The sequence below is a fragment of the Amyelois transitella genome, chromosome 3 (genome assembly GCF_032362555.1).
Source record: "Amyelois transitella isolate CPQ chromosome 3, ilAmyTran1.1, whole genome shotgun sequence".
NCBI classification, from domain to species: domain Eukaryota; kingdom Metazoa; phylum Arthropoda; class Insecta; order Lepidoptera; family Pyralidae; genus Amyelois; species Amyelois transitella.
In genome coordinates, this window is record NC_083506.1 from 54,403 (window position 1) to 76,826 (window position 22,424).

Sequence of the window (22,424 nt, forward strand, 5' to 3'; positions counted from 1 at the left end):
CATAAAACACACAGAGGTTTCAACTGAAATAACTAAAACTTCAATTTGAGACGACCCTGTAATGTATGGTTTAAAAAGTTAGGCCAACCGGACATCACTTTTCAAAAACACTATATGCATGACAAGAGACAAACCATATCGCATAATAATAAAGCACAGCGCCATCTATTAAAACAAAAATAAAGTTTAATAAGATTGAACATTCATAATAAAATAAAAGTACAATACATAGGAAACCCCAACGGCATTTTTCGATATAGAGTGGGTATTTACATCAATGGGTAGCTTGTCGACATTAGCTTTAATTTGCGACACTAGCGTTATACGCATACAAAGGAACAAAACGGTAATGAGTGTTCTATACAAGGCTTGATAACGTTACCAAATTAATAGTAAAATTAACGGTAAATAAAGTAATTTTCAAAAAGTTATGACTAATATATTGTAACCATATTCAAGGAATAAATGATTATAACCGATACCGATATAGGCGTGATATCGGTGATGTAATCTTATAACTTTGTATAACGATATGAAATTACGATATATACCTATGTATATTTTAGCAATAAACGACAAGACTAGCTTTACCAATTAACTTAATAAATAATGTTACCAATTAGCGTTTTAAACGTACCGTTATATGAAATGAAAATCTGTACTGTTTTATAAAGTTTGTCTGTCGCAACTCAACTGTACGATGGCGATTTGAAGTGTTCACGGTGAATCCATTATAAAATTAATCAATAACGATATATGAATTTACCGGTTAATACAAAAAAAAATAACGTTAAACAGTCTTAACGATACCTCTTACCGTTAATTTTACAGATAACGTTAAAGGAAGCCAAAATATTATTACCCAGCATAAAAGTACTCAATTTATAATGATAACCGGTTTGACAGTAATAACGATACCAATTTTTTAACGGTTATTCAATCCCTGGTATGATCTGTCTTAAACATTATATATTAAATATCTGTGACTTGAAAAAAAAAACACGTTTGATGACAGGTCAGCCCTACCTTTCTGGCATTCTGTGTAAATTAACAAAGTAGTAGGTACATAATTCTGTAGTTGCAAACATTTGTAAACAAGTAATTTCTTATTGATTTATGTGATCTGTAATTCACTGTTGTAACGAAAACATTAATATCCATCATCCTCGCGTCTGTGGACAAAACTCTTATCATCTGCTGAAGAAAACCCACGAAGAAGGTAAAAATCACACGTTTCCTAACCAAATGTCGATAGAATTTAGATTTATACATTAAAGAATGTGTACAATTAATATAACTGTTTGGAAAGTATGGAGACGGCTAGAAAATTTTATGCTTGCAATATTTCTTTTATTTTCATGACTTAATGATTGACCAAAGTTCTTGCTTAGTTTAGTATCGTTCCTCATTTACAATATGGCTGGAACAGTAAAATTTGTTTGTGTGGCAGGTGGCACCTGTTCCTTCTGGTTCAGGAAGCTTTACCCCACGGGCTTTATGTTCTCTTTGTTATTATTGCACTTGATGGATCAGGATGGCTCGTGGACAACAAAAGATCCAGTCCCAGGCCAAGGCTGCTGAGAAGCAGTCAAAATTGAAGAAGCAACAGGGTCACAGCGCAACAGACCAGAAGAAAGCTGCACAAAAAGCACTAGTCCATGTTTGTGCAGTCTGCAAGGTATGTTTTATTTTTATAATACATATAATATTGATATCTTTACGATATTTGCACTGGGGTAACCCACTAATAAACAATGGGTTCCATATGTGTTTATGGCACCTCAGAGTTGTCAAGTTGTTATGTTTATGTTATGTCAATTTGTGATTATTATTTTACAACAAATTTGCAACAATTTGATTGTCATATATTAAAAATTATGATTATAGACATATGCTTAGAACTTTTTATTTAATGGAGACATCATCTTCTTGTATAGAATACATGCTACTACTTAATTATACGTTCATATAATCAAGTCCATATCCCTTGCGGGGTAGACAGAGCCAATAGTCCTGAAAAGACTGATAGGCCACATTCAGCTGTTTGGCTTTATGACAGAATTGAGATTCAAATAGTGATTAGGTTGGTAGTCCATCTTCTAAAAGAAGAATCCCAAGTTTATAAGCCTATCCCTTAGTCGCCTTTTACGACATCCATGGGAATGAGATGGGGTGGTCCTAATTTTAGAAAATTCTAAAAATCACATTTTTGACTTCTGTTGGTCTTACACTTGAGAATAGAACCACTCCATATCTTTCCCATGGATGACGTAACAGACCAATAGGCTTATTAACTTTGGTTCCTCTTGTAGGCGATGGGAGAGTGTGTTAAAAAAAAAAGAGAACTGACATCTACCTTTGTCTATAGGAATAAACAGCAGCTATTGCTGAAATTTGGTAAAATGATTCATGGGATTCAATATTTTAATCCCCAAACTTACATCTTAAAATCCATTTCCAAACTGGTTATTTATCATCCATGGCTTATAGACTGTCTCTGATTACAGGCGCAAATGCCAGACCCAAAGACTTACAAGCAGCATTTTGAAAACAAACATCCGAAGAATGATCTGCCTGAAGACTTAAAAGCTATCTAACATTATGTTCTTTTTTATTTAGTCTTATTATACTCTTATTTAAATCTTAGTTCAGGAAATCCACATTATAAACTGAGACAATAACACCACATTACTGCACAAAAGCTAGGGCTGGACGCAACTGTTAGCTTTTATGGGAAATCGTATCACGACTGAAGAGTAGGTGTAACCCACACCTGCTCATCACCGTTGTAAAGAATAGATGAATGATGTTAGTTTATAAGGTGGATTACTGACAAAAAAAAACTGTAATAAAAATAAAGCAATTGCGTAATTCGTTTATTATTTAGAGACCTGATCTTCTGTTACTACTGGTTGTTTTTAAACAGTTTTTTAAATGTGAATTGTGAATAAGGGATTGGTAATGAGTATAAACACAAAGTACTTTGTGTACTTATATTACAATTTGTGTAGACAGCTAACAGATTCGAAAAGATTGCAGGTCATATTCAGCTGCATGGTCTAATCTAATGAAACTGAGATTCGGATAATGACAAGTTGTGAGGTCACCACCTAAAAAACAGGTAGATAGATTATTGTGGCACAGTGCACTGCACGCCTATATTTTAAATAAAAGTACATACAAATTGCTCATATAATGGTTTAGGATAGGATTTAAATAAAATGAAACAGTGTCAGTTAAATAAAGTAAGATACATACATAATTAAATAATAAAATGTAACAGAATGCAATATTATCACTATCACTTCACTTTCAATATTTTGATAATAAATATTATAGAATTTCATTACATTTTCAAAAACAGGTAGGTATATCACAGCTTCTCGTAAGTCTGAACATGTCCGCAAGTAGAGCACGTGCGCGAGTACGTGTCCGCGTCCTCGTCGTGCGCCTCCTCGCCGTAGGCGTGCTCGTGCGCCGCGTGCGTGCGCGAGTACAGCGAGCCGCGCACGTCCATGCGGAGCGCGCGCAGGCGCCGCGCCGTGCCGCGCTCGCGCGCCCGCTCCCGCGCCGCCGCGCGCTCGTCGCGCTCGCGCCGCAAGCGCTCCTCCGAGCCCCACACGTCCAGCGCGCGCTCCTCCACCTGGGCGCGCAGGTACAGCCGCATGTCGCCGCGCGGCGCGTGTGGATTGCGGCGCCGCAGGCAGCGCAGCGGCGGTGGCCGGGAGTCTAGGTCGCAATCCTTCAGCAAGAACTCGCTCTTGGCTTCTGTGCGGGCGATCAGAGAGTGAGCGCCGTCGTCGTCCCTGAAAAAGAAAGAGTGTTTAAAATTGAAAGTGAAAAAAAAATAGGTAACAAGACAAAATATAGAAATTTCATCAACCTGCAGTCGTCGCACACACGGTAATCGAAAGTGTCGAAGAGCCAGCTCTGCGGAAAGCGGCGCTCGCAGTCGAGACACTGCGGCTGCTCCGCCACGTACACCAGCGGGGCGGGTCGCGCGGCGGGCGCGGACGGCGCGACACGCTCGGGCTCCAGCAGAAAGCCGCCGCCGGAGTCCACTGGCGCCGCGTGGTGAGCTCGCTCGACCACCGCATTGTTACTGTTCAAATTTTACAATGAGCACAACAATAACAATCTTTAGTGATTGTGTGTCACTAAAAAAACTGCAGGAGCAGTGTGCATGATCCAAGGTATACTTTGTAATGGGTCTTGATTTGATCTAAAATAAAAAATAAAGAGCCCTTCCCGTTTACATACCCAGCAACCAAGTTATTCTTAACATGCTTTAAATATTGGATATATCACTGTAAAACTAATCCATTGCCAACTAATGGGTCAGAGAATCATTTCATTTGTTATAACAAAAATACCAATATTTTCACACTGAACATATTGAATTCTGAATGCAATCCAATAGAAACAGACCCTTGGCTTAAAGCATAGTGGTGAAGGGTGCAATTGGAAGCGAAGATGAGAGAGGGGGATCCAATAGAAATAGAACTTCAATTACTAACAGTGCTTTATCAGGACGTTTAATAAGTCTGGCATCATGAAGTGCGCGTGCTCTAAGCCGGTTGCGCTCCATGCGGGCACGCTGTGCTGCTGTCAGCCCCGCTCCCTCCTTTGTCCCACTTTTACTTTCCTGTGCTATTGCTTCCATTCTTATCTGTCAAATAAGCAATACATGTACATTAAATCACCCTTTCCTTGTGGGGAAAACTGAACAAATGGTTTTGAAAAGACTTAAAGGCCATGTTTAGCTGTAAAGCTTTATGATTGAGATTCAAATAGTGACAGGTTGATATCCCATCGTCTACAAGAGGAATCTCAAGCTTATTACTTCGTCACCTTTTACGTTATCCATGGGGAAGATATGGAGTTGTTCGAAAGTGCCGGCACGTGATTATCTGAATATATGTATATTGAGTACCTATAGTAGGTCAAAAATTTCAAAAACAAACTCGGGTCGAAGTAGGAACGTCCTTAAATGTAAGTTTACTGTACTTTCATAATTAAGGTCTCACCTGATGTAAGTGTATTATGGACAATCTCTTAAATTGGTATTAACGTCACGTCGATTTTAAACACAATTTTAACATCTACCTTCTTTTCATTTTGTGCGACCATCATGTACCTATCAAATAATAGCCTTATCAAGTATTTGTATTCTATTTGCGTAATAACTAAGAATGAAAAATCAAACAACAACGTTCCAAGCCAAACAACATAACCATGTGTGAGTGACAGATGACTTTTTAGTTGTTATAATCCCTCGTTTCATTATGAAGGCAAAGGGCAAATACAGCCAAATGACAGCCACGCATCCTGAATTTTCATTTTATTTTTATAGTCTTTTAAACTTATATTTCACAGTACTGATTCGTCTTGGTAATATTTCATACCTACATTATTACCTTATTATCACGTTTATATCCCTTGCAGGGTAGACAGAGCCAATGGTTTTGAAAAGCCTTAAAGGCCATGTTCAGCTTGATTGCAAAAATGATGGAATCGACATTCAAATAGCGACAAGTTGCTAGCTCATCGCCTTAAAGAAGAATCCCAAGCTTATTAGCCTATCCCTTAGTCGTCTTATACGACGTACCGTACTACGTACGGAAATTGATTGGTCCTAGTCTAAAGTGCCGGGAACCACATGGCATATATTTCAAGACAAATTACTTTATACACTTCTCCAAATCATACTTAATACATACATACATATGGTCACGTCTATATCCTTTGCGGGGTAGACAGAACCAATAGTCTTGAAAAGACTGAATGGCCATGTTCAGCTATTTGGCTTAATGATGGAATTGAGATTCAAATAGAGACAGGTTGCTAGCCCATCGCCTAAAAAAGAATCCCAAGTTTGTTAGCCTATCCCTTAGTCGCCTAATACTTAATATGTATATTTAAATCACGCCCCTTTCCCAGAAGAGTAGGCAGAGACCACATCTTTTTACTTGCCACAATGCCTGCATACTTCTTTCATTCCATCCACATTCATAACTCTCTTCATGCAAGCTCGTCGGTATCGGGTACTCTTGAGGTGAGTTTTTGCTAGACAAGAATGTCTCCAATTTGATCAAGGTACGTTCGTCGTTTGGTACCTTTGCACTCAAGCAGTTTTCCAATTCACACTTCCTTTGTATATTTCCTCCAAATCATAGTACTTAGTAAAATACAAATCTTACTTAGTAAAAATACTATAGGCGATATCGTTAATAAACCACACACAACTGATTCGCACGGCACACGCTACTGAGGACCACGCGAACGAGAACCAACAAAAGTTCTAGTCTGTTCTCACGTTCTTCGCTCTTTGTCTCGCGCCAAAAAAGCGATAAAAATTGAAGAACGCAACGAGAACCTAAGAAGAGTACGTGAATGAGTTCCATATTCACGGTTCTCATATCGTGTGTGACGGAATTCTTGTTTCTTTTTCCTCTATCTGTGTCTTAAGGCATCAGGCTTGTTGGCAGGTAATTACAAGTTCATTGTGACAGTCTTAATCAGAGGTCTGAACTGACAGAACAAAATGGAGATGATATGTACAACACGTCTTGCAAGTAAAACTTTGGTAGTAAAAAGTATTTTATGGGAAGATAATTCAAAGAAAATGAAATAATCCCTATAGTTATGGACGTGGCCTCTCAGTCTTTTCAAGACTGTTGGCTCTGTCTGCCCCACAAGGGATATAGACGTGATCATATGTATGTATGTTATTGTATGTAGGTTACAAGTAATGTAAACCAGTGTTCAAAACCTGGTTGCGTTAATACGCACATCTCTAGTTCCGTGTGACAGTTAGAAACTAAAATATTTTTATTTATCTTTACATATCATAGCTTGATTCTTTTGACATATGCCAAATGCGAGGTCGACATAAAATATGATAGAAATTAAAAAAAAATAAACCTTACTACCTACTACATGTACTTTAAAAAGTTTATTTTTCATCTTTCACTCCATTATAATTTCGTTGGGTCTTTGTGATTCTTATAATAATTCCATTCTTGCACTTTTTTCTGCAATGTAAAGTTGCGATAGAATATATTTCATATCAGAAGAATATTAATGTAATCTGTTTTAAGAGGTTATGTGAAAATAATTGGGAAACTTTGAATGCAATTAAAGGTATTTACATTATAATATTAATATCTGAAGTAGGTACCTACTTTCAGAATGTTTATACAACGACTGATGTGTCGAGCATGTTACAATAGGACAGTTCTCGCAAAAAGTAAAGTGCGATGTAAAGGGTCTAAATCCCAGTTGGGAAACGAGAGTCCTTTAAAGAATCTACTGAACGATGCCAGCGCTTTCGAAGAGGGTCAGCAGCGCGAGCCGGCGCTTCAGTGGGCCACGCAGCCGTACACGGCGCGGCCGGGCCGCGCCACTGCCAGCGAGCCGCGCACGGAGCCACAGGACACCGCCGTGCTGCTGTTCCCGGGGCAGGGCTCTCAGCGCGTGGGCATGGGCCGCCTGCTCGCTGACATCCCCGCTGCGAGAGAGCTCTACGAGCTCGCCTCCAGTGTCGTAGGGTACATTTTCCAGTTGGCTTAATTTTGCTTAACTCTACTAGGGTTAGAAAAACCGGTCTAGTATGATTTGGACTCGCGCACAAATGGTTCCGTACCATTATCTATATGGTTTATAGCCTGGTGGTCTCAGTCTCTTATCCCTCTTGGAGTAGACAGGGATAACAATCATAAGACTCAAGCCTATGTTTATACAGCTGCCTGTTGTGACGGTTGTTGACACACAATATGTTTTCCTTCCCCATAGACCACCAGGTTGAAGTGGTCTTGGTCTTACATGTCAGCAACACACAATGCTTTTGCCTTGTGGCATTAAGTCCACCTGTTGTACATTTTACATGCATAAAGTTTAAATAAATAAATGTTTTATTACCAATTATCACGAAACTGTCAAAACAAGAAGAAGAAAATGATCTTTTCTTCCTCCTGGCATTTATCCCTGTCATAGTCTAAACTCTTGAGAGACGCCCAGGGCGTGCCTTTTGACTATATCCTGGATTGGGTAAGTTAGATTTTTACCCAAAGTAACTCCCATCTGACCCACACAACCTATGCAGAATATTCATTCATGGTAAAAACTGTACATTGTCTGTCAGCCAGTTATTCAGTAAAGGAATTCTATTTCCTTAGTCACCTTTCACTATATCCATGGCAAAGAGATGGAGTGGTCTGATTCAAACAATTTGTTTTGAACATTATTATGACAGTAATAATTAGGGTATACATACCATTATTATGTTGTTCTCAGTTATAGTGTAGACTCAATGGCCATGTTTACATACATACTTAGTGTTGAAATTGAGGTTTCAAAAGATTTTAATATTTTTTTATTTATGTAGAAAGACCAACAGCTAAAAAAAATATCTTGATAGTAAGTAAATAAAAGCAAAATGAAACCTCTTAACGTAAAGGTTCTCGCCGATAAAAAGAGATTGGCCTCACTTTTCAGGTGGGACGTGTGGCGCGTGTGCACGGAGGGCCCGGCGGAGGAGCTGGCGCGGCGCTGCCAGACGGCGGTGGTGGTGACGGCGCTGGCGGCGCTGGAGCGCGCGCGCGAGCTGCGGCCCGGCGTGCTGGAGCGCGTGCGCGGCGCGGCCGGCTTCTCGCTCGGCGAGTTCGCGGCGCTCGTGTTCGCGGGCGCGCTGCCGCTGGAGCGCGCGCTGCGGCTGCTGGAGCTGCGCACGGCGGCCTCGCGCGCGGCGGCGGCGGAGCGCGCGGGCGGCATGCTGACGCTGTGGCTGGCGGCCGACGCGCGCCTGGCGCCCGCGCTGGCGGCCGCGCGCGACCACGCGCGCCGCCGCGGCCAGCCCGAGCCCGTGGCGCAGGTCGCCAACTACCTCTACCCCAACTGCAAGGTCGTCGCTGGCGATGAAGAGGTTGGTGTACGCTATCATGTGCTTATCACCCAAACGTGTTGTGTATTAGTTGAATCTTTACTGAACACTGTTAGCATATATAATTGTTTTTTTATTCATAATAGCCCAGTCGTGTACAATATTAAATTCGATGTTTTATTTACAGGCATTAAAATGGTTAGAGTTGAATGGGTCGTCGTTCGGTATCCGGCGCTGCGCACGCGTGGCCGCTGAGGGCGCCTTCCACACGCCGCTCATGCGCAAGGCGGAGGACGCACTGCGCGAAGCACTGGCCAATATGGAGGTGGGCACGCTGGTGTATTTTTATTACTTGATTTTTGATATGATTAGTTTTGTTCCCTTGCAGATTAATCAAGGCAAACATATAATAAAAACTTGGGATTTCAGTATAATAATATATTTATAATAATGATGTGATTAGATTTACATTTTAGAATAGGACTACTCCATATCTTTCCTATGGATGTCGTAAAAGGCAATGGCTGATAAAGTTGTGATTTTTATTGTAGGCATCCAGTTTTCAATATTAGAATGTGACAGGTGCGCGCGCCGCGCGTGGCGGTGGTGTCGGGCACGCACGCGCGCGCGTACGGCGGGCCGCGCGACGTGCGCGCGCGCCTGGCGCAGCACGTGGCGCGCGCCGTGCGCTGGGAGCAGGCGCTGCACGCGCTGTACGCGCGGCCGCGCGGCGCGCGCTTCCCGCTCACGCTGACGCTGGGCCCGGGCGCCGCGCTGCGCGCCACGCTGCGGCAGGTCAACGCGCGCGCCTGGGACTCCTCCGTGCACATCGATGTTTGACAGCCATCCATCCGCCATCTTGACTACCTTAATAAACCCTTGTAAATACTTACGTCTTGTTCTTTTATTTCAACTAGACATTCATTTAATCTACTTTCTCCTGACGTTAATTCCGGTTACATCCTCACCTCATTATCATTTAATAACAAGTTGGCTGAACGGAGTGTTCCTATTCTTAAGTGCAAGTTGTTTAACAGTATATATATATGTATATATGTAAGCTTTGTGTTGTCACTTGACAGTGACATTTCAGTATTTGATAGTTCAGCCTAAAGCGGGAATCTAACGAAGAGAATGTGGCGACATCTCTACGCCACTCGTCACAACATCAAATCACACAACAACTGTCAATCATCTCGAAGAAATCGACGCGCTCAGCCAATAGCAGCGAAGAACCCAAATCGCGATTTCAAAGATTTCATGGATTGGAGCTATATATACAACCTCCGACACAACATCGTCGGAGCCGCGGTTCCCCAGGCATAACACCTAGCCTGGCGGAAGATCTTCCCTTTGGTGGCGGTCGAGCCGAATCATCGCTCCCGCTACCGTCAAAAAAGAGTGTCAAATAAACACAATTAAATACGGTCTACCGATTAATTATTTTGAATAATAAACGATACAATAATTCAGTGAATCCCAAATGTGTGCATGTGAATTTACTTTCAGTGTAAAGACAATTCAAGTGTAATAATAAAAATAGTAAAGCATGAACATTTAATTGTCGATTCTCTGTTTTTAGGTTAGTATTTCATTAGTTTGTACTTATAATACTAGTAAGTAATGTTAAGTTTATCTGTTTTAATGAATAAACTCTGTTTTTAGATGAATCACATGGTGTTATGCTTTAAAGGAGAAAAACCCATCTTATATATATATCTTTCATATTATTTATAGGTCACAGGTACCAACACCTAAAAAAAATAAAGTATACTTATACATACATACATATTATTACGTCTATATCCCTTGCGGGGTGGACAGAGCTAAGTCGAAAAAATTGATGAAATGATGTGCCGCGTGGTTCCCGGCACCAATAGAAAGCCAAATAACTGAACGAGGCCTATCAATCTTTCAAGTTGGTACTTATATGTACTTTAAAATATATTCTAATTTAATTCAATATTTTACATGTTAAAGTTAATATTGAGTAAACGATAAATGAATGATCTGGAAGTCTTAACCTACACCAAGGAACATACAAACGCGAGAAAATAAACTTAATTCTCACGTGTAAAGAAGATTTGATATTTGTATTATTGGTGGCTAAATCCCATCACTCCAGTGTATTTGGCCCTCGATCAGTGGCGGATTTATCAGCAGGCTGAAGCCTAGGGCGGCGGATTTGAGGGGGCGGCAAATTCAGCCCCCAAAATCTTTAATTAAAAAAATAAAAAAAACCTTATAACATACTTTGATGTTATAAGGTTTCATTGCTTAATTTGTCAAAGTGTGGTATTAAAAGTTTTTAGAGCTGGCCATTTGTTATTTATATAATAAAAAATGAATTCGGATTTCAAAAATGGAACTCTTTAGCAATAATAATGAGTAAAAATTTCATTTAATTGTCATTATTGTTGCAATTTGGCGGCAAAGTGAAAATAATTCGTGCCAAAAATATAAATTAAACGCGAGAAAATTTTCGTGCAATGATTTTTTAGGACTTTCGGTGTAAGTTAACTCAACAAAAAACTTACAATAGACTTCGATTGGCCTTTCATTGAAGCCCATCTCGTGCCACTGTTTACAACTGGTTCAATGAATTTAAGCGTGGTCGGTCTAATCTCACCGATGATCTGAGTGAGGGACGGCCTTCTACGGCGACGACTGAAGAAAACATCAGCGTTGTGCGGCGTATGATAAAGGCTGATAAAAGAGTTACCTATCAGCAGATTCGGACAAGTCTAGGCATTGGTATGAGCCAAATCCATAAAATCCTCCATGAACATTTAGAGGTCAGGAAGCTTTGTGCCCGGTGGATACCCCATAATTTGACTGAGGCCCAAAAACTCCGTCGTGTTAATTGGTGCCGTGATATGATTGAAAAATTTAACGGGAGTGACTCAAATGCCGTATTCGACATAAGTACTTACGGGTGACGAAAGCTGGATTTATTATTATGATCCAGAAACTAAAAGGTAGTCGGCCCAGTGGGTGTTTCCGTTCGAGGAGTTGCCCACAAAAGTGAAGAGAGGTCGAAGTGTGGGAAGAAAGATGGTGGCTTCGTTCTTCGGAAGGAGAGGCCATTACGCGACAACTGTTTTAGAGGATCAAAAAACAGTTAATGCAGAGTGGTACACCAATATTTGTTTGCCACTTATCTTTGAAAAAGTTCGGGAGAAACGACCTCGCAGCAGAAACCTCCTTCATCACGACAACGCCTCGGCGCACACCGCCAGGCGAACCATCGACTTTTTAGAATAGAATAGATTTATTTTCAAAATTGGATACAAGGTATCACTTATTGACGTCACATAACTTAAATCTAATTATAACTACTACCGCTTCCAAAGCGCATGTGTAGAAGAAGCGGCGGAACAAACTACACTATATAAGTTTTTGTTATAAAATATAGTATCGTTGAGTTAGTATCTCGTTACACAAGTTTCGAACTTACTTCGAGGCCAACTCAATCAGTGTAATTTGTCCCGTATATATTTATATTTACACTGCAGCATTTTCATAGGACGTCAATTTACAAATATAGATCTCTTAAATCTAAATCGTGGACGAATGCACATTGTCTACATTAAAAAACATGTATGAATGTAGAACTGATTATGTCAATACGAATATTTCGTCAAATAAAATAAATATAAAATAAAATATGTACATACTGTACAAATTATGTCAAGATCATGTCAAAAATACACAAGCATTTAAGAGGCCATTATGTCCAGCTCGGGCCACACATGTTTATCATTAATATAATCATCCGTGCTGTAATAGGCTTTCCTACAAAGCTCAACTTTAATATACTTTTTGAATTTTCTATCATTCATTTCAAGAACACTTTTTGGTAATTTATTATAAAATCTTATACAATTAATCAGAAATGATTTCCCTACCTTAGCCAGCCGATGTGCTGGGATCAACAACTTGTAATTGTTCCGCAGTGATATTATACATTCACCTACTTTTTTGAAAGAGTCTTAAGTTTTTCCTAACATGCATGATGTTATCGAATATGTATCGGGCAAAGTTAAAATATTTAGGATTTTGAAAAAATCTCTAAGCGAATCTTTTTGTTTAAGACCGTAGATATATCGAATTGCCCTTTTATGTAAAATTAAAATAGTTTGTATGTCTGCTGTTGATCCCTATAGCAGTAGACCATATGACATTAAACTATGAAAATAACTAAAATATACTAGCTTAGCAGTTGCCACATCCGCCAAATGCCTAATGCGACGAATAGCGTATGCTGCAGAAATAAGCCTTTTAGAAAGTTTTAAAATGTGAGCATGCCATTTCAAAGAATCTAATGTTATTCCTAAGAAAGTAGTACTATCAACAAAATCTAATCTTTTACTACTTATACTAATATCCACATTTGCCTGCCGCACATTGGGAAGTGTAAACTTAATGCATTGAGTCTCATTTGCATTTAACTGTAACTTGTTGATTGTAAACCAGTTAGAAATGGCGGCTAAAGTGCTATTCACATCATCACAGATTTCGCTACGGCGGTTCATTTTAAAAATTAGTGACGTATCATCTGCAAACAACACGATGCCAGTCTGTTTCTCAATCATGCAAGGCAGGTCGTTGATATATACCAGAGACATCAAATGTGGAATTACTGGTTCACCCGCCATACAGCCCCGACCTTGCACCTTGTAAATGATTTCTATTTATTCCCCAAAATAAAAGAAAAACTTCGCGGTAAACGTTTTGTGAACGCTGAGGAAGCAGTCGCTGCGTTTGAAAGGGCCGTCGAAGAGACACCTAGGGAAGAGGTGCTTCTCCCAATGGTTCCATTACACTATTTTGAAAAGATATAATAAAACTAATATTATAGTAGAATGCTCAGTTTTTGATTTTTTAAAAACTTTCAGTTTGACCCTCGTATGTACAGGATGACTGGTAAGTCGCGTTTTCATATTTAAGAGCATAGATTATGTATTTTTGAGGACAATGAACGAATTGAGATATAAATGAAACAAATATTTAGTAACAACTATGATATAATAAAGAGATATATTCACCTATCAAAAATAAATAGTATGCTACGTCCACAAAATTCGGAATAATATAAGACTATAGAATCTCAGTTCCAACCTTGAGATAAAGGCGCGGTGTATGTATAGACAGGTAAGTACTAATCAGTGTAACGTCGCAACATTGAACGCTTTTATTTTATATGAATTTGAGTTCTTTCGTGCATTTCAAAAAACACAAATAATCGGTATGCGCCATGGCGGTGTCTATCGCGTCATATCATCCCGAGAGAGCGCCCGCGGCGTCACACGTTGAGCGGGTTGATGGTGGGCTGGCCCGCGTTGGCGGCCACGTCGCGGCCCAGCTGCGCCAGGCGCGCGTACTGCGCGTGCGCGCGCGCGTCGCGGGTGGCGGCCACGGCGCCGGGGATGCGCGCCAGCGCGTCGTCGGCCCAGGCGGCGGCCAGGCGCAGCTCGTGCGCGGCGGCCGGCAGCCCCAGGCGCGCCGCCCGCGACGCGCGCGACAGCGCCGCCGCCGTGGTGTACGCGTCGATGGCGGCCGCCGCCAGCCGGTTGAGCACGAACTGCTCGTCCACGATGCCGCGCCCGTACCGCACCAGCGCGCCCTCCACGCCGCGCCCGAACTCCTGCAACGGTGCGCCACATCTCACTCGCCCGAACATAAATCGTGAACAAAATGGTATGGTCAGTTCAGTTCAAGCGGCAAAAAAACGTGAAAGGAACGCCAGCGGCCCACCTGCACAGCCTTGCCGAGCTCCTGCGCATGCGCCCGCAGCTCGGGCGCCACGAGCGGCCCCACGTCGGGCGCGCGCTCCAGCCCCACGGCGGCGGAGGCGCGCCGCGTCGCCTCGCTGAAGATCAGCCCCAGGTGCGCCGTCGGGTTCTTGAACGCGCGCTGCAGCTCCTGAGCAAATCAAACTCTACATGTTAACATGTCACGGAAAAACTTGTTGCCGACCACCTGGATCATGGTAGTCATTTCAAACTTCCTGTAAAAACCTGTGTTAGTAACGAATTTCTACAACGTAGCCGCAACCGTCCATACCTGTAGATGCGACCCGGCGAACTGAATGCCCGTGAGCGCCACGAACAGCCGCAAGATGTCGTTGGTGCCTTCGAAGATGCGGAAGATTCGCAGGTCGCGCAGCACGCGCTCCAACCCCGTTGCCTTCATGAAGCCCATGCCGCCCAAGATCTGGATGGCCTCGTCCGTCACCGTCCACGCGGAGTCGGACGCGAACACCTTGCTGATGGCCGCCTCCAGGTGGTAGTCCTGGCAGCCCGTGTCCATGTTGCCCGACACCATGTAGGCCAGCGACTCCGTCACGTACTGCAGCGTGGCCATGCGCGCCAGCTTCTCCTGTAACGAGAAAATGCTGCGTTAGCGTATCCAACTCTCGAAGTTAGTGAGTCGCTGAGTGGTGCGGTGAAGCGCGACCGACCTGTATGGTGCCGAACTCGATGAGCTTCTTGCCGAACTGCACGCGCGTGGCGGCGTGCTCGGCGGCCTGGCGGATGGCGGCGCGCTGCGTGCCCGCCAGCGCGGCCGCCATGCCGAAGCGCCCGTTGTTCAGGATGTTCATCGCCACCTGACACAGACATTGCAAAACTTTCATTTGGGGTCGAAAAAATCTTTTACTTTTGACTTTCTATTTCTTATTAATAATTAATGAAAATAAATCTATTGTTTTTGATGGTTAAGGACACTACGACATTGATATTTCAGTAGTAAGGTTATCTCTCTCATCTTTACAGATAGCATTGCCAGGTATGGCCTCAACGGCCTGACATAAGTGTTCCCTGTAAGCGGTTGATTCCATTTGAATCGCAGATCAGCAAATGGATCAGTAAGGAATAAGAAGGCCCATTAAACTATATAGGTTAGTCATTAAAACATTTCCTTCTTCGACTTCCAGCAAGGAAAAAGTATTATGTATAGGTATGTACCCCGATTCATCCCATGGTAAAAAGGTTAAAATCTCAAGATAAGAGTAGTCAAGTTATTCAACTAATGATTTTTAGATAATAATATGACTATTTTACCAGTAAGGATTCAGAAGTAATTCATATGAAACGCATACTTTTGTATATGAAATAGGATGATTAAAAATTTAAAATGTATCTAACTGATACTACTTTTTTAATTTCCTTATCTGTACGGTTAACTACCCATAACAACATTCGCGAACATAAACTCGTATCAACAGATGATATCTCATGAGAAAGGTACCTACCTTTGGACATTGCCCATGCTCATATCTTCAAATAAACATTATTACGCCTTGTTATTCCGATGGGACAATGATCGTGAAATATTTTTCATCATGAACGCTAGAGATAGCAACGACCTTGCTCAGGATGACGTCACGCTTCAAAACAACGCTGTTTACACTCATTTGCTCAGAAAAACTATGTAAAATCTAATATATCTGGCTGGAAATAATTTAGCTGTTTCTTTGGAACTTACAGTATACAACTATTTGTTTCAAGTTTTGATACATATAATAATACAGTAAAAAAAACATTTTTGTCTGTCTGACTGGTAAGTTATAACTTCGAAACTACTCAACTGATTTGAATTTGTTTTCACAGGTGGAGGATTACCTAAATCTATTTAGGAGCGTTGTCAAAACTTTGTTTCATCAAAATACGTTAAGGGAAAAGAAGTTATGGTCAACTGAAAAATTTCCTTCAAGCACTGTTTCAAAACTTCAAACAGAGTCAAACGCGGTTACAACGTGTTGGCTAGAATTCCTACTTTGTTTTATCGGTAGCTCTGTTCATTTCGTGCTGTTTTATATGTTTTACTCTTATGGTGCAACAAAGAGTTCATCTATCTATCAATAAAGACAAAATCACTCAACACGCTATTGAAATATTGGCACGGGAATAGGATACTATAGAATTAACGATAAGTTTATTACAAGTGTGGCTAATAGTTTCCCCAGGTTACGCGAAAAGCGACATACGCGGGCGGAGCTGCGGACAACAGCTGGCAATAAGGTGCTAAATAAAAAGCGTTCTTCAAAAACTTATTATTTGGACATCATAGCACATTTTTCACTTTTTGAGCAGTAATGTAGATAAAATTACGGAACTATTAATGTTTGAGTCGTCGATCAATTGTACGAGTAATGATAAGCACCTTCTTATCGCGGCGGCTATCTGAGGGCACGGCCTAGCGCAGTGCAAAGGTAACGCCGCAGCGTCACGCGAGGTGAGACATGTTCTGCGATAAACGGCTAGTATTTTTCTGTCGATTCATTTAACAGCTGTAACCTTTTCATACAACACCTTTCTGATACACCTTATCTTTATTTTTAACTCTTAACTTATTTGCACATCGTAACAAATGAGTGAAAGTGTATGTATCGTAAAAGGAATCATTTGAATTGAGTAACAAGACTATTACTAAGCCCGGGGCTTCGCTCCCATGGGAATTCTATCCGTTTATCAAATTTCATCAAAATCCGTCCGTTTTGCGTAAAAGTGTTATAAAAATGGTAGGTTAATAATATATTTTCTGTATTCGTCAAGGTGTTTAATAATTTAATTTTGATTTTAAATGCTATACGATTTGTCGCGACCTGAAAGTGTAATCGTGCAGATAATTAATTATTTATATCTTGTCTACTTTATCTCTACTTATAAGTTATTCGTCTGCGTGGAAAAGTTATTTTGGGCATCATTATAGCCCTCAAGGATGAATAATTTACCCCGTTTTTTTTTCACATTTTGCATTATTTCTTCGCTCCTAAAAGTTGCAACGTGATGTTATATAGCCTAAAGCCTTCCTCGATAAATGGTCTATTTAACACAGACACAGAACTTTTCAATTCGAACAAGTAGTTCCTACAGTAGTTAACCAGTAGTTAGATTAGCGACCTATTGAACCAATATCGTTGTAATATTAGTATAAGTAAACCTTTCTCAAGACTTGCTCTATCTATTGTTGAAAACCGCATGAAAAGCCGTTCCGTACTTTTCGAGTTTATCGCGAACAGACAAAGGAGGCGGGGAACTTTGTTTTATTATATGTAGTGATAGTGACAGTGATGATAGTGATGTATTAGGGTTATCAACTAGTAAGATAGTATGAACTAAAAGGATCCCCTTTATTGCCAAAATAAGACTGTGCTGTGTAGTGTAGTGTAGAGATGGCTGACCTTGAACCCGTTGCCGACGCCGCCCAGCACGCAGCGCACGGGCACCTTCACGTCCTCGTAGTACACCTCGGTGGTGTTGGAGCAGCGGATGTGTAGTGTGTAGTGTAGTGTAGTGTAGTGTAGTGTAGTGTAGTGTAGTGTAGTGTAGAGATGGCTGACCTTGAACCCGTTGCCGACGCCGCCCAGCACGCAGCGCACGGGCACCTTCACGTCCTCGTAGTACACCTCGGTGGTGTTGGAGCAGCGGATGTGTAGTGTGTAGTGTAGTGTAGTGTAGTGTAGTGTAGTGTAGAGATGGCTGACCTTGAACCCGTTGCCGACGCCGCCCAGCACGCAGCGCACGGGCACCTTCACGTCCTCGTAGTACACCTCGGTGGTGTTGGAGCAGCGGATGCCCATCTTGTTCTCCGGCGGCCCCGACGACACGCCGCCGAAGCTGCGCTCCACGATGAACGCGGTCACCTTTACGAGGACAAGGATTGTTTGTACACATCAGCCGTACCGAACACAATAGTCACCACCAATCATCTTAGCCGCAACTATTAATTCAATATTTTTTTAATTATTATTTAAATTCAGTATAAACCAATCAATCATAACAATGTCTTCTCTTGTCCACATTTCTATTCTAAGTTTACATAATTGTGAAGTTGACGTTATTAAACAAAATGCTGCAGCTTGTTACCGCTTCTTCTGCACTGACGCTTCGGAAGCGGCTGTAAACTGAGTTTTTAATCATTTATTTGATGATAGGACATTCTTTAATAAATATAAAAAAAAATGAATTTGATTATTAAACGAATTAAATTAGTATGTATGTAACCTTGATTGGTTTCAAAACACAGATGGCGAGTGTTCGGCATTTCATCGCTTATCATTAAGGTACGCTATTGACCTAATCCCGGAGTACGGCTGTTGTATGAAGCGACTCCCGTCTGCCCTTCCCCGCCTTACAGCCGCATGCTGCTAGAACAGTACCGCACCTTATCCACAGTCTTGCCGTCCTTCTCGACGGGCGTCTGCGCGAACACGGTCATGATCTCTGCGATGCCGCCGTTGCTGATCCAGATCTTGGAGCCGTTGAGGATGAAGTGCTGTCCGTCGGGAGACAGCACGGCACGGGTCCTGTAACAGGCGAATCGTTAAAATGTCTCTTTCTTGTAATGTCCTGTCTCTCTATTCCATTCTTTGCTTGTTTCCGGTGCTTTATCTTCCGCAGAAGTTCGGGGCCCTCCTCTGGAAATTTCTCTCTCTGGCTGGTCGTCTGCATGCTTATATTTAATTTCATTAATTGGCATATTATCTTTAATGACGTCGAAACAGATTTCCTCTGCTTACTCCTTCTACTTGAATTCCATTTCTCAACTTGAAAAATTTAGTAATGAGTCTCATGCGAGGAAGCAGTCAGCACTCACTTGATGGAGCCGGCGTCGGAGCCCGAGGACGGCTCCGTGAGGCAGAAGGCGGCGTACTCCCCGCCAGTGACGCGCGGCAGGTACTCCGCCTTCTGCTCGGGCGTGCCGAACAGCAGGATGCCTTTGAAGCCGATGGACTGGTGCGCGCCCAGCGTGATGCCCACGCCCAGGTCGTTGGCGCCCACGATCTGGAACGCACATGACGTTCACCGTAACCATTCTGACCTCAGGCTTTATGACAGACTACAGGCAGTTTTCAAACAACAACGGGTTACAATGTTTTATATCCTGAGATATAAACATTCTAACTTGTGTCACATTTAAATAATCATTCGGTATTTTCTTATGGACATGTTACACAAAAAATAGACTATGACTGTCTCATGGAGTCTTATCATGTTGTTCTGACTGAGTTGCATAATTATCGGCATTATGACCGTAACAGGTTACCTGTCCGCCATCCAATGGATAACATATCAACTAAGCAATTTAATGCACAGGGAATCGGGTAAAGAGCTGGTAGAATATAAGCAGAATCTACTTGTATCTGACCTCGACGAGGCGCGCGTACTGCGTGTTGGAGAGGCCGAGGCCGCCGAGGTCGGTGGGCACCTGCAGCCCGAAGGCGCCCAGCTCCCACAGCCCCGCCAGCGTGTTCTCCTCGATCTGCGCCGTCGCGTCGTTCTTCGCCGGGTCGTTCACCTGCATGCATTACCACACAATAAGCATGTAATTAGCCTACATCAATGCCAGATTTTTTGCCGGCTATTTCCTACATAAAAATTGGTGTAGTGAATAGCCGGCATAAGAGAGCATATATGAATGAGCAACCTCCTGGAAAAACTTCTCCACGGGTGGCACGAGCTCGTTGAGCATCTGCCGCTGGTCCTCGGCGAGCGGCTCGGGGTACGGGAACACCTGCGCGGGCTCGAGGCGGCCGCGGAACACGTTCAGCGTGAACGAGCCCGACTCGCGCGCCGCCGGCCGCGTGCGCGCCGCCGTCTCCGCTGTCTTCGCGGCTGAAGATGACGACCTGACATGCGGAAATATTAATTTACTTTTGACGAAAAAATATTAATCTGAGCAGCATGAGTTCTTTAGCATTCATCTTCTTTTATTTACCATATTTTTCAACAGACTTTAATAAAGAAGGTCTTCATTGAATCACTTCATTTTATTTAAGTAGTTGTTTGTATATTCTAATCTATAAATAAATTATTCACGTCATAAAATAACTTTATTTTCAAGCATTTTTCATTATTTTTGTACAAAATGATTTTGACTGTTACAACCACATTAATGTAAAATATAGGAAAGAATCACCTTTAAGGAAGAAAAAGCCTTTGCAATTAGAATTTTTTTTTGCATTTTTTGTGTAGGAATTCTCATCTTGTGTGGCTAGCATAAATTTTTTTTCTTGTTTTAACAACTTGGTAATTACATTTAATATTATCCATAAAATCAAAACTCAGCAATGAAGAAACAGTAGCAGAGTAAACATTTTAAAACTCTGTTTATCTGATAGTTTGTAGACATATATAATATGCTTATAATTCTGGAACTACTGAACAGATTTAAATGAAACTTTCTAGTGATATAACTATTAGCCTCATAGACTATGATTAAGAAAACTGTGTCGCTTGAGAACCATAGTGGTCCAGCTAAACTAAAATAAGTAAAGAATTGATGTTTTCAGACTGATGAGCATTTCCTGGTGAGGTATCAAAATAGATCATCGATTTAGGCAATGGGCAAGCAAACTATCACTTTTTGAATCCTAATTCTATCATTAAGCCTAACTGCTGAAGGTGGCCTGACAATGACTTCAAGACTGTTGCCTTTGTCTACCCCACAAGGGATATACAAATGAATCTTTCAGAAATCATTCAGGCATCAGTTTCAGAAATCAGGATCAGGCATGGGCCAGTGAGCCGTGGAAAAATTATAGATACAATGGTCCAGAAAATAAAATACTTGTTAATTGAATGTTTTAACATCTAGGTATAATTCAATAATAACCTTCTATAAATAAGGAAAGGACTTTACATCCAATAGTAACTTGTAAACATTTTAATCTAATTGTTCCAATGCCTAAATTGTACTAGTTTGAAGTTTAATACAAATCTGTACAGTAGATTTTATGTGAAAGCCAAAATAGATTCATCAGGGAATATAATATCACAGGCATGATATCATGTATTTATTGATAGGTGTATAGATTTGGCAAACATAAAAATTTTGATTTTATTTAATAGTTTTTTACTTCATTATAAAAGTTTTTGTACTGGAATTATTTAGTAGTCAGTGATTATGAAATGAATGGGTACTGTACAATTATTAGGCCCTACTGATAACAGAACACAAAATATGAAAATCAAAGTCCAAACTCATCTGGCAGCTATAATATTGGCATTGAACAATAATAAAGAAGAGATACTTTAGGAATGTAGTACAAGTGCAAAGTCCAAGGTAAGAGTTCTAAGGGCAAGTGGGTGACACAACAAAGAACGGCGGAGAAGACAGAGCACTCACCTGCACAGCGGCTGGCGTCTACCCGAGAGGCAACGGTTTGCACATTTCACCAAGTTACTGCCTTTCATTTTGAGATTATTATACGAAACTATATAAAGTACAAAATTACACAATTTAATACTTAAAATAAAGCTGACTAGAAGCACATTATTAGAATACTAGTTTACCAATAAGTTAACAGAAGAAAAAATATAGGAAAAAAGTTTTAAAATAGTACAACAAAATTTTGCTAAAGTAGGGGAGGGTCGAATACAACAAGTCGGATGAAAAATGTTACAACGTGAAATGACTGACGTCGACTGAGGGAGGAGGAGTAGGGAGTAGGTGAGGTACCTACAATGTCAAATGTTGGCATGACAGCGTTGGTGATTGTCATTGGCAGAAGGAGATAATGACATTAATGACAGTG

The 22,424-nt window shown here is 41.3% G+C and overlaps 4 protein-coding genes across 5 annotated transcripts; 2 read left to right on the forward strand and 2 right to left on the reverse strand.

The window, feature by feature from the left end:
- The first annotated feature begins 997 nt into the window (after positions 1-997).
- LOC106133360 (zinc finger protein 706-like) lies at positions 998-2,871 on the forward strand. 2 transcript variants are annotated; one of them, XM_060951450.1, is made up of 3 exons: positions 998-1,219; positions 1,451-1,678; positions 2,508-2,871. In XM_060951450.1, the coding sequence occupies exons 2-3, from the start codon at positions 1,535-1,537 to the stop codon at positions 2,595-2,597; spliced, it is 234 nt and encodes a 77-aa protein (XP_060807433.1). In that variant the 5' UTR covers positions 998-1,219; positions 1,451-1,534; the 3' UTR covers positions 2,598-2,871. The 2 variants fall into 2 exon arrangements, with proteins under 2 accessions (XP_060807433.1, XP_013188518.1); XM_013333064.2 differs by having other exon boundaries at positions 1,004-1,219; positions 1,534-1,678.
- Positions 2,872-3,232: 361 nt separating this feature from the next.
- On the reverse strand, positions 3,233-5,244 carry LOC106133361 (DNA repair protein complementing XP-A cells homolog). Its single transcript, XM_013333065.2, has 4 exons — positions 5,028-5,244; positions 4,518-4,669; positions 3,884-4,102; positions 3,233-3,806 (listed from the first exon to the last, which is right to left on the reverse strand). Exons 2-4 carry the CDS (start codon positions 4,661-4,663, stop codon positions 3,374-3,376), a joined length of 798 nt encoding a protein of 265 aa, XP_013188519.2. The 5' UTR covers positions 4,664-4,669; positions 5,028-5,244; the 3' UTR covers positions 3,233-3,373.
- Positions 5,245-6,860: 1,616 nt separating this feature from the next.
- On the forward strand, positions 6,861-9,773 carry LOC106133358 (probable malonyl-CoA-acyl carrier protein transacylase, mitochondrial). The gene is made up of 4 exons (XM_060952145.1): positions 6,861-7,550; positions 8,497-8,923; positions 9,069-9,206; positions 9,464-9,773. The coding sequence occupies exons 1-4, from the start codon at positions 7,192-7,194 to the stop codon at positions 9,719-9,721; spliced, it is 1,182 nt and encodes a 393-aa protein (XP_060808128.1). The 5' UTR covers positions 6,861-7,191; the 3' UTR covers positions 9,722-9,773.
- Positions 9,774-13,890: 4,117 nt separating this feature from the next.
- On the reverse strand, positions 13,891-22,321 carry LOC106133378 (very long-chain specific acyl-CoA dehydrogenase, mitochondrial). Its single transcript, XM_060948035.1, has 10 exons — positions 22,016-22,321; positions 20,315-20,516; positions 20,036-20,185; positions 19,484-19,671; positions 19,052-19,193; positions 18,069-18,530; positions 15,345-15,491; positions 14,948-15,262; positions 14,639-14,806; positions 13,891-14,528 (listed from the first exon to the last, which is right to left on the reverse strand). The coding sequence occupies exons 1-10, from the start codon at positions 22,081-22,083 to the stop codon at positions 14,187-14,189; spliced, it is 2,184 nt and encodes a 727-aa protein (XP_060804018.1). The 5' UTR covers positions 22,084-22,321; the 3' UTR covers positions 13,891-14,186.
- Between the last annotated feature and the right edge of the window lie 103 nt (positions 22,322-22,424).